General features: G+C 36.2%; 1 protein-coding gene across 1 annotated transcript in view; it reads left to right on the top strand.

Moving 5' to 3' along the window:
• LOC124624081 overlaps positions 1–10377 on the top strand; it is a 38039-nt gene extending 27662 nt beyond the window's left edge. The window contains exons 4-7 of the mRNA XM_047149084.1: positions 8285–8363; positions 8446–8574; positions 8779–8980; positions 9218–10377. Of these exons, the coding sequence (XP_047005040.1) occupies positions 8285–8363; positions 8446–8574; positions 8779–8976 (406 nt within the window). The 3' untranslated portion in view covers positions 8977–8980; positions 9218–10377. The remainder of the gene's footprint in view (positions 1–8284; positions 8364–8445; positions 8575–8778; positions 8981–9217) is intronic.
• Positions 10378–12419: the final 2042 nt, after the last annotated feature.

Raw genomic sequence — 12419 nt, 5'->3', positions numbered from 1 at the left:
ACTGTACGTGGTTTATTTATCAAGACAGCAAGAGGTTGCAGTTTTGAAGTAAGTCATCCTGGAATAACAGCAAGTTCTGTATTTCTCTGTCTCTCTTTTTCTTTCATGGAATTTTTCAAGTTGCTACTGAATTACACAAGAAAACTCTTCTTTATTAAAGCACCTTTCCTTGTCTCCCACATCCCTTATCTAAAATTTCATACCAGCATCGTCTATCAAACCCTTGTCATGTACGAACACCACCACCTGGTCGTATTTAAAGAGGATTCAGCATATTTAGCACTTGAAAGTGACCAGTGGATTATGTTTAGTGCTGTCAGCACAACATGGAAGGACAACAGTGTAGTATGTATTTTCATGTCCCCTCGTTCTGATGGTTTTAGCAGCTTTCAGGGCATCAGTTCTGTTACTCGGCACATCAAAAGTCAGAGGAGTTCCATCTATATTTGCTATTTGGCTTAGTTCCATACTGCTTTTCGTTTGATGTTGAATAATAAAGCAATGGAAAGATATTTTCTCTTTATTGTCTTGTGGCATTTTCTGAGATATTTATGTTTTGGTTCACATTCTAAGACTGTGAGGCTTCATAAACCTGTAGCACCAACTAACTCCACCCATAGTCTGTCAAGTTGCAATGTAGTGCTAGCCTATGAGCATGCATTTGAGTCATTTTTGTATTAATTCCAATGCATTTGAGTCATTTTTGTATTAATTCCAATGCATTTGAGTCATTTTTGTATTAATCTGATTTGATCCATTATAAATGGTTTTTTGAAAGCCTGCGACTGTAGATACAATAGGTTTGTTTATAAATAAATAAATCTTCTGCTACCAGTCACGATTTTCTTTATTTTACTATTTGCACGACGCGTTTCGAGAAATAATTCCCATTTTCAAGTGCGTTTTTATGATGTGTGTTAAGCCATTTCTTTTGATGTTGTCAGTGTGTGTGAGTCTGCTTCACTTTGTTGACTTTTACTGTAATACATAAGAAACGCGATTTTTAGTTGGGTGTCAATATTTTCTGTGAGGTTAGTGGCTAAAGTTTGAGAACAATTTGTACTTACAATTTTCTAATGGTCCATTTGTGTAGAGAGTCACACACACTTAACATCACACACAACTTGTACATTTTACACATCGAAAATATCTGATATAAACAAAACAGTTACAAAGATCTTCTTATAGGTAGTTCACAGAGATAACATTATAGGTCTTCCACAGATTATGATATGCTTTTGTACAGAGGTTAATTTATCTTTACAATTTGGCTCATGAATTACTTATACTGATTTTACATTTGTGCTTATTTCTATGTTTTACTATTTTTATTTAAGTATATTATCAAAACATCTGGAGAAATTCACTGATTCATTTTCAAGTTTTTCATTTAATATTTTATCTTCATATTTTCTATAATGTGAATATATCTCCAGTTCTTCAAGCAAATCCATTTTATGTCCTTTATCTAGTCGGTGGAGTACTTTGACATTTTGCTCTATTTTTCCAAATGGGTGTCCTGTATTATGTATGTGTGTTGCTATTGCTGATGTAGCGTGTTTGTTGTGGGTGTATGCTCTAATGTGCTCTGTGTACCTGGTGTTGATATTTCGGCCTGTTTGTCCTATGTAGAACTTGGAGCATTCCTGGCATGTTACCTTGTATATTCCAGAGTCTGAATATGGATCATGATTACACTTTATATTATGTATTAGTTTTTGGTGTAGTTTATTGGATGTAGAAAACCCAATTTTTACTCTGTGATTTTTGAAAATATTTGCAATCTTCTGTGATACATTGCCTATGTATGGAATGCTAGATATATATTTGTTTTTCTCTTTTTCTTCTGTGGTGCAGTTTGTACCTGGGTTTCTCTTCATTTTGTCTAAGATTGTGTCAACCATGGAAGCATTGTAACCATTGGCAACTGCAATCTTCTTCACTGTGTTTATTTCTTGTTGCATATTTTCTTGGTTCAATGGTATTTTTGTTGCCCTATGCAGCATTGACCTGTAAGCTGCCTGTTTATGAATATTTGGGTGACATGAGGTTGCAGGGATTGTGGTGTCAGTCATTGTGTTTTTCCTATAAATTTTGAATGTGCATGTGTTGTTGTGTCTTGTAATAGTTAGGTCCAGAAAGTTGATACTTTTATTTTGCTCATGTTCCACTGTAAATTTGATTTTCTCATTTAGATTATTGAAATGATTAAGAATGTCTGTGATGTCTTTGGTATCTCCTTTCACTAACAGTAGTGTGTCATCTACATATCTCCTATAAAATTCTATTTTCTTTACACAAAAATGGATACCCGATACGTCCTGTGGTCAACTCTATAAACAGCCCAGCATACAAACTGTCTCAAAAACTGAATAACATACTGGTGAAAAATTATACATATGAAACAACATATGCCATAAAAAACAGCATGATTCTAGCCAAAGAACTAAGAACCAGAAAGCTCCCCCAAGATGCACAGTTTATATCACTTGACATCACCAACCTTTATTCAAACATACCCATACAAGAAGCTCTAACAGTAATACAAAAGAACCTTATGCAACACAAGAAACTTTCATACACAGAGATTGTAGAATTTATGGAACTCCTTCAGCTAACCCTAAGTTACAACTACTTTACCTTTAATGACAACATTTATAAGCAACCAGATGGCCTAGCAATGGGATCATGTATATCCGGTACCATAGCTGACATATACTTAAATCACTTAGAACAAAAATTATTTGACAGCCAAGAACCCTGCCTAAAGAAAATAGAATTTTATAGGAGATATGTAGATGACACACTACTGTTAGTGAAAGGAGATACCAAAGACATCACAGACATTCTTAATCATTTCAATAATCTAAATGAGAAAATCAAATTTACAGTGGAACATGAGCAAAATAAAAGTATCAACTTTCTGGACCTAAATATTACAAGACACAACAACACATGCACATTCAAAATTTATAGGAAAAACACAATGACTGACACCACAATCCCTGCAACCTCATGTCACCCAAATATTCATAAACAGGCAGCTTACAGGTCAATGCTGCATAGGGCAACAAAAATACCATTGAACCAAGAAAATATGCAACAAGAAATAAACACAGTGGAGAAGATTGCAGTTGCCAATGGTTACAATGCTTCCATGGTTGACACAATCTTAGACAAAATGAAGAGAAACCCAGGTACAAACTGCACCACAGAAGAAAAAGAGAAAAACAAATATATATCTAGCATTCCATACATAGGCAATGTATCACAGAAGATTGCAAATATTTTCAAAAATCACAGAGTAAAAATTGGGTTTTCTACATCCAATAAACTACACCAAAAACTAATACATAATATAAAGTGTAATCATGATCCATATTCAGACTCTGGAATATACAAGGTAACATGCCAGGAATGCTCCAAGTTCTACATAGGACAAACAGGCCGAAATATCAACACCAGGTACACAGAGCACATTAGAGCATACACCCACAACAAACACGCTACATCAGCAATAGCAACACACATACATAATACAGGACACCCATTTGGAAAAATAGAGCAAAATGTCAAAGTACTCCACCGACTAGATAAAGGACATAAAATGGATTTGCTTGAAGAACTGGAGATATATTCACATTATAGAAAATATGAAGATAAAATATTAAATGAAAAACTTGAAAATGAATCAGTGAATTTCTTCAGATGTTTTGATAATATACTTAAATAAAAATAGTAAAACATAGAAATAAGCACAAATGTAAAATCAGTATAAGTAATTCATGAGCCAAATTGTAAAGATAAATTAACCTCTGTACAAAAGCATATCATAATCTGTGGAAGACCTATAATGTTATCTCTGTGAACTACCTATAAGAAGATCTTTGTAACTGTTTTGTTTATATCAGATATTTTCGATGTGTAAAATGTACAAGTTGTGTGTGATGTTAAGTGTGTGTGACTCTCTACACAAATGGACCATTAGAAAATTGTAAGTACAAATTGTTCTCAAACTTTAGCCACTAACCTCACAGAAAATATTGACACCCAACTAAAAATCGCGATTCTTATGTATTACAGTAAAAGTCAACAAAGTGAAGCAGACTCACACACACTGACATCATCAAAAGACACATCATAAAAACGCACTTGAAAATGGGAATTATTTCTCGAAACGCGTCGTGCAAATAGTAAAATAAAGAAAATCGTGACTGGTAGCAGAAGATTTATTTATTTATAAACAAACCTATTTTTGTATTAATTCCAATGCATTTTTGACAGTGTTCCTAAATCCATTTCAGTAGGTCATCTTGTAGTTTCGGCCATTTTGCACTCAGTCCTCTATTTGCAGATTTAATCTTTCTCATTGTTTTCAGTACTTTACTAGTCTGCCAATTGCGAATGGTTTCTTTGGTAGGTGGAGGGCCGAAATGTCTCTCATCTGCTCTTTCCATGTTGTTCTGCATATGCTATTACTTTTGGAAATATATAGCCCAGATCATATGAATATCTATTTTTTCCATTACGAAACTAGCTACTAACAAAAATATTGCACTGTTAACTGATAACACAAATCACTTTAAATTCAAGTTCACTGGTACTATAGACTGCAGTGATACATCGTAGGCTGGACAGTGGTCTAGGTTTATGATGGCAGGGTGGGAGGGAGACAGTGTTAGAAAGGTTGTAAATCCCCACAACACATGTTAGTCACATTGGTATGCTGCTTCTGCCAGTTGAATCCAATGTTGCCAGATATTGAAAAGTTTCATGCAGCATCAAATATATGGCCATTTTTAAGACTGGTGGGAATTTTAAATCAAACATTAGACCTTTTTATATTAATTCAGAGTGAAAGACGCACCTCAGTTTTGGAGGCAATTTTTTAAAGAGAGAAAAATGTCTTGTAGTCCATACGGTAGTACAATGACGTCAACAAAGTAATGGTAGATATATATTCCAATAACATATTCCACCTTCATTCTTCCAGAATGAGTATCTGAGAACTTCATCATCTGGGACTGTTGTCAGTAGTTTTTGTGCCTGATTTCTTTCAGTTTGGAATGTCTTGCTACCCTGTTGAAGCCCAATGAAAGCTTGCTTAGCATTGACACACACACACACACACACACACACACACACACATTCTTCATTATATTAACATATGTTGGAAAAGGCCTGTCAGACTTGCTGGAGAACACACGTGTCACACAGTGTACAGATGTGGCTTCAGAGGCAGGATGTCCCACTTCATTCCAGAGTTTAAAAAAAAAAAAAAAAAAAAACACATTTCTAATGCACACTTTCGTTGGCTCTATTGAACACTTTTTCAGAACAATGTACCTCAAGATGTGGTGCTGACCATACCTTACTTGCTACAGCATACTACCCCATTGTTGATCTTCTACCACCAGGCCTCTCTAGCGCTCTGTTCACTCAGGCAGTGAATTGAGAACTGTCTCGACCCATTTGCTCATGGAGAATAAAAATAGTTTCCATATTTCCTGTGAAAAATCTATCTGTAAAACTGTCTGGTCATGAAATGAGTTCCTTCCACAATCCTTACATATGATCCAACTGCTCTTTTGTATCTTGAAACTGCAAAATTGTAGGAGTTAACATTTAAAAAAGTATGTATTTATTCTCATATGAGGTCTGTTCAAAAAATTCCATGAACTTTGTCCACAAAATTTTTTCTATGCTTACCTTTACTTATTGTGTGTGGTCTCCTTCGAAGTAATCTCCTCCACAACTGATACCACTCCCAACATGTCTGGAGGCAGTCTTGGTAAGTCTCCTGCTGGGACGTGTAAGGTGCCACATGCAAATTTTCTTTCATCTCATCTGCCATTACAAATCTTCATCCTTTCAACAGGTTATGAACTTTGGAAATAGTCTCCAGGGGACTGGAGACTATGGAGGATGAGGCAGCACAGTGATTTCATTTTTTGTGCAATAGTATAGTCATGCAGCAACAAGGATGAATGCACATAAGCATTATTTTGATGCAAGGGCGTGGAATTGTCTCACCACATTCCTTCGCACATTTTCTCGCAGGTGTTGCAACACAGACTGATAGTACTATCGATTAACAGCTCATCCCTGCAGCATGAATGCATGATGAATTAATGCTTCAAAATCAAATAAAACTATTGGCATGGCTTTCACCTGACGTGACGAGCTTTTTTTGGTCTTCGGAAATCTTTCCCGACTCATTGTGAAGATAGAACCTTGGTCTAAATATCATAACCATAGACCCACATCTCATCACCAGTTATTATTTTCTTAAGGAACATCTCATTCTCATTCATGTGATCCAAAAACTCTTCACAGATTGTGAGGCGAAGGCCTTTCTGGTCTGGACTCATGAGCCATGGGACAAACTTGGCTGAAACACAATGCATTCAGAGATGCTGTGTCATAATTTCATAAAATTATGAAATGTTACATTCTTCTGCAATATCCGTCAGTCTGTCTTAGATTGGCATGCACAATTTCATTTACATTCCTGACATCAGTCGACGTCCAAGGGTATCGTGAATGAGGTCATCTTTAACTTCCATCTGCCCATTTTTAAACCATGGGAACCATTTGTAACACTGAGTACGGCTTAAGCCCTCATCGCTGTAGGCTTCCTGATCATTTAATGTGTGTCTGTAAAGGCTTTCTTGAGGTTCACGCAAAATTTAATGCAGATCTGTTGCTCTTCTAACTTTACCATCTTGAAATTCACAAACTATGTGATACAACATTCTTCGTTATATAGTGCTGAACAATAACTGACATAAAACAGTGAAACTTCTGGCAGTTACACATTAAACACAGGTGTGTGCAGGGATGCAAACTGCATTTTGTTCCAACACACCATTGGCACAAAATTATGAATGTTCCAGAATATTTTGAGCAGACCGTGTATACCCTACCTGACAGATCGCTGTGTCCAGTTTCTGAATGTCCTACAGCTTCCATGTGGCATGTCGTGGAGAGTGGACTTGGACAGTCCTTAATTTGTATCAATGCTTAGTATACTTGAAACTAGGTGACAGATATATCCTATATTCATCTGCACGACTGTCCAACTTAAATCACCATAACAAGATTCATGGTCGTGGGATCAGTTTGTCCACCAGTGCATTTCCCACCAGTCTGTTTTTGAGTCTCTATGTGGAAGCTGACAGACTACTGCTGTCATTATGGAGTGATGTTCTCCTTTGCAGATACACTTTGCAATTGTACCCTGTCCAGCTACCCATCTTGAGCTTATCTGATAACTCTGTCGACTGCCAGTATGAGGCAGGTCCTGCTTCTTTGTTGCTTTCTGGAGTTCACTTTCATATTCTGCCTTGAAAGCTTCACCTTGTGTTACTGGCTACTTTCCTGATTGAGAGTTGTATCCCTCCCCCCTGCGATTTGAGCAGACGTCTGTGCCCCTTGTGATTTACCCCACATTCAAATGACACTACTTCGGCTTCCATCACTCACTTGGTATTTCTGGAGCTTCACATGCAGCTGGTGAGATAGCACATTCATTCACATTGAGTGGATCTACAAATATACACGGTGTAGGATGTAAATTTGCTAGTGAAGAGCATTTTGTGTGTCGCCTTTTAGACCAGTATTCAATTTTTACTGCAGGGCTTGTTACCCATTATCAGTGCACCCTGTACATCGGGTGACACAGATTCTTTAAATGTATGTTCAGATTCCCTCAGTGCTCTCTAGAGCCTCTGTGCTCTGTATAATTGTCAGCAGTAGACACACTCAAGCAAGCGCAACTTGCACACGTGTGTGTGTGTGTGTGTGTGTGTGTGTGTGTGTGTGTGTGTGTGTGTGTGTGTCTACTGCTGACAAAGGCCTTAATGGTCGAAAGCTATGATTGTGTGAATCTTTCTATTGTGCCTATTGCAGCTCAGCATCTCTGCTATATGGTGAGTAGCAACTTTCCTTCTTTTGTATTGTTACATTCCATCCTGGATTTTCCATTGTTTAATGCAAGAAAACATTTACTTGAGTTATTTATGTAAAACACTCCTTTTCTCAAGAGCACTGATAAAATTTCAGCAATGTCATGTTTAAATGACAAATGTATTCCTATGCAGAATTTAGGATTGAATGTCAAAAGCATAGTGATTAAATTTAACTCGTGTGTTCTGGTTATTAAGAGCTGTAATAGTATGCATCATTTTTTTAAAGTGAAATGTATATTGTATAAAGTGTATTGTTAGTATTACATAATAATGAAAACCACTCAATCAGTATCCTTCTTGTTTTAACTTATCAGTGGTCCACATCGTCCACTCTGGCCAATCTATGGAGAATATAAGTTTGTTCCAAGGCAGAGGTGGTTGCATAGCTTGGAGGTAAATATGCTACCAAGGTAGTGGTTCTATCTAGCAATTAACATTTGTTGTTCTTATAATTGGCTTATTGCTTTCTTGTCAGCATGGTGGTATTGTAATGCTTTACCACCCTTGTGCTGATCCATCAGAGGTAGAAGCACTTAAACAGTTGGTAAAGAACTGTCTTCGAAGACATATTATTTCTCCATATAACTTGTTGGATTCCAAACGTGTAAGTACATAATTCTGGCTTAACTTAAATTCACTAATTTTCGGTCATTAGTAGTAACTGTTAAAGGAATAAAATATGTTGCCTAGTTGGGTAATAATCCATATGCTTTTGTCGATTAGTGTTAAATTTGTTTACACTGTATTTAAACATATGATACTGATTACATATTTGTATAATTCATTTGTGTGGTTAAAATGTTTATAGCCATTGGCTTTACTTGCTTGGGGATGGCGAATGACGTTTTCTGCAGTGCAACCACAAATTGTTCAAAGATTCATTAAAATGCACGCTCTCAAAGGCCCTGAACGTATTGCTACAGAAGGCCAGTATGATGCACTTTTGGAAAACATGGCAGAAGTTGTATCAGATTTTGAAGACAGTGATCTCTGCCCGAATCAGTGAGATGGTAGGTAGAAACACTGCAGTAAGTTTTACCAGTATTCTGTTAGGTTTTATGAAAAATGTTACATATTCATTTACACACTAGAAATTTTTTATGGCTTAAAATTATGTTGCTTGCATTTGAGATTTTCTTTCCCCAGTCTAGAAATTTCCCTTTTGTTGATCTCAAGGTTTTTTTGTTAAATGTGATGTATTGTACTGATATTGCTTACTGTAAAAACTGTAACTTTTTATTTTTCAGGACTGCCCCCTCTGTTTCTGCAGATTTGACAATTTGTGCTAGTCAGCTTATACAAAGCATCACTTTTGAGTTGATATGCTTTGTAACTAGGTGCCCCATACTTTAAAGAAGAGTCGTAATGAAATTTTATCTCCTAAATGAGATGAAAATATAAACAGGGTGTTCCAAAATTCCTATTAAATAATTCTATGGGTTGATGTAGGCGTTGCAGTTAAGCATAGGAACTATTCTGTAATTAGTAACTGACCTGTGTGGTTTTAACCCTTGCACTGCTACTGATGTTTCTTTAGGTAGTTAATTACAAAAACTGCTAAATATGACCTCCATGTTTGCTGCCCAAATAAAATACGCACAAACTTCTTCTACAGTCAGGTGTAAAGTGAATCATTTCTGCCATATTCAAAGCCTGTCCAGCTATTTTCAGTTGACTAGGAGTTTTTGTAAAACATTTGCTGATGTACCCATACACAAAAAAATAGACAAAATCAAAAGTAGGTTCCATGGTGGCCAAGCATAAGGTTCACATGAACTTTGCGTCCCTTGAACACAGCATAGATTTTTTGCACAGGTTCTGCAAAATATATGTGCATACTTCAAAGTTGAATATTCAGTAACATACCATCCAAGAGCTCTACTAGAACTTCCTGCAGGAGAATAAAGTGCTTTTGGGTCATTAGACGGAGAGATCTATGGCCCATACACTCATTGAAGATACTTGTCCATACATTGAAGCTGAAAGTGTGCTGAAATCTGTCTGAGCACTTCATGTGAGTCCAGGAAATTTCAGATGTTACATCAACAATAACAATGATCAGAATGGCATCTACGTACAAACTAAGGCAGTATCACTGGACATATGGTGTTGGAAATTTCACACGTCACTGGATAACATTTTATCTGCAATGTCCCCTCTGGAACTTCTAAATGTGTAAAATTGGAAATATGGTACACCCTGTGTTTTCAGTGATGTGTTCCTGTATCTTACTGTTTTACTTTCATTCTGATATATTTGTGAATAGTCAGTGTTACAGCATATTATTTACTGGAACAAAGCAACAATTTTTTTCTGGCAAATCATTCCATGTACATTCTGTTCTGTATGTCTGTACTTCATTTATGTGGCCTATGCTTTTATCATTAAACATGTTACTAATCTAGAATTTGGAACTTAATCTGATTAATAACATTTTTTATTTGCCAATTTCCCTTCTATAAACTAATACTTGCAATACCAGGTAATCTTCTACACATCACACTATAAAAGCGAAAGAATTGGTCATGGACATGAGCAGTATTGCTTTAAAGGAGAGAGAACCATCTGAACAGCTTAGTGATATCACAGTTAATGGAACAAGATTCTTATTCGAGAGCTATGTCGTTACTTACCATTCTCCATTCAGTTACCTTTATTTATGATTTCTTTGCCATCCCTAAATCATTTAAGGTGACTGCCAGAGCAGTTACAGTTTAGTACCTTCAAAATCAGTCCAGTCCAGGATTTTCTCTAGTGACCTCAGTGGCAGTGTCATGTTAAAATTAAACCTTCATTCTTGAAGTCTAATAATCAGTATTTAATAAAATAAGAGCACTGGTAGAATATGTTATGAGCAAGGGCACCGCTTAACTGAACTGAGAGTAACACGTGTGCACAACTAAGGCAGAAACTACTGTGGTAGTTCAGTTTTCACCCTTTTGTTCATCGGATAACCTGCCCATCTAATACACTTTGCAACACTCGAACACCACTTCAAAAGCTAACCACATTGTCTGTTTGCCCACTGCAACCCTTTCTTTTGTATTCAGTTCTGTGTGTGTGTGTGTGTGTGTGTGTGTGTGTGTGTGTGTGTGTGTGTGTGTGTGTGTGTGTTTTTTGCTCTTTTGTTGGCATAAGACTGGACATAGTGTTGCTTATTTTACAAATCTTTACACCAGTTACTCTGGGCCAGTGCACATAAAATATATATGCAGCAGGAGTGAATAGGAAGAATGTTGTGGAAAGCAAAGAACAGCATATTTTGCAGAGGACTCTTAGGATCTGGGCATTATTGCTCATGTTATTACACATTTCGCACATACTGGTACTCTTCAGAGTTTAAATCTGATTTGATTGCAATTCAGGAAACAAAGAATTTTCATGTACAGTGCCTCCATGTCTTGGCTTAATAGTGGATGTATATATCCCAGTGCAAAGGCATTCAAGCATCCCTTTAACAAAATAAACATTAGCTTATCCTACAATTTACTTACCTAGTTTCAAGGATTGAAAATTCTTTATAGCCACTTGTAGTGGTGTAAAACACCTGGGCATTTAAAAGTTGGGGCAAATGCTCAAAATTCCCAGGCATTTATGCATTTTAGAGATTCGAAAAATCTGCTCGAGACTTAAGGTGAGAGTTATTGGGAGTAATAAATTGGATTCTTACATATTTGATTCTTGGGGTAGTGCATAAGAAGACACTAAAGTATAAAAGTAATTTTTGAAATAAAGTATACTTTATGTTAAATAGTTAGTCTTTAGGTATTACTTCTACTTATACTATAGCACTGCAAAAAACTAAAAGGTTGTTCTCAATCACTGTACCTAACTCGAGCACTGTTTTCGAACTCTGAGGGCTCTTGAAATACTTTTTATATGCTTTCCCATGTTGTTTGAATGTGATTGTATTCCTTTAAATAATATTTACAAGATACTGATTTCCAATGTAAATTAAAAAAGCTCCTAACAGGTACCTTTCTCTTAACCTTCTTGCAGCTGTTCAGTGACCTATCGTCTATAAAACTGTAAATAACACAAAGACAAGGTTATGTTGCGGCTCACTCATCCACATAAACATGAAAGATGGGCAATTCTGGTTAACTAAATTACCCACAGAATTGCATGACTTACCTGAAATTGCCAGCCACTCGCTCGAAAATTTCATCTCCTACCTATTTGCAATAATAGCAGTAGTATTAATATTTCCTTAGAATAACTGGACCTAAGAGTAAAAAAAGGTTATGCATAATGATTTTAGTTAAGATTGTCATTTAGATTCCAATTCCAGCAATTGTGGATTGTCCAAGAATTGACTAGTATTGGAATCGAAAGATTCCAGCATCTTACGAATAAATTCTTTGTTATTATATCTTTTATATTAGTGTTCTCGTTTTATGTTCACAGCAGTGCAACCATATGGAAGAGATCGATAGGAGCAGAATAGAA

Source organism: Schistocerca americana, chromosome 1, assembly GCF_021461395.2.
Source record: "Schistocerca americana isolate TAMUIC-IGC-003095 chromosome 1, iqSchAmer2.1, whole genome shotgun sequence".
Taxonomy (NCBI): domain Eukaryota; kingdom Metazoa; phylum Arthropoda; class Insecta; order Orthoptera; family Acrididae; genus Schistocerca; species Schistocerca americana.
Note: the sequence above shows the minus strand (reverse complement) of the source record. Positions and strands in the feature narration are given on the sequence as shown.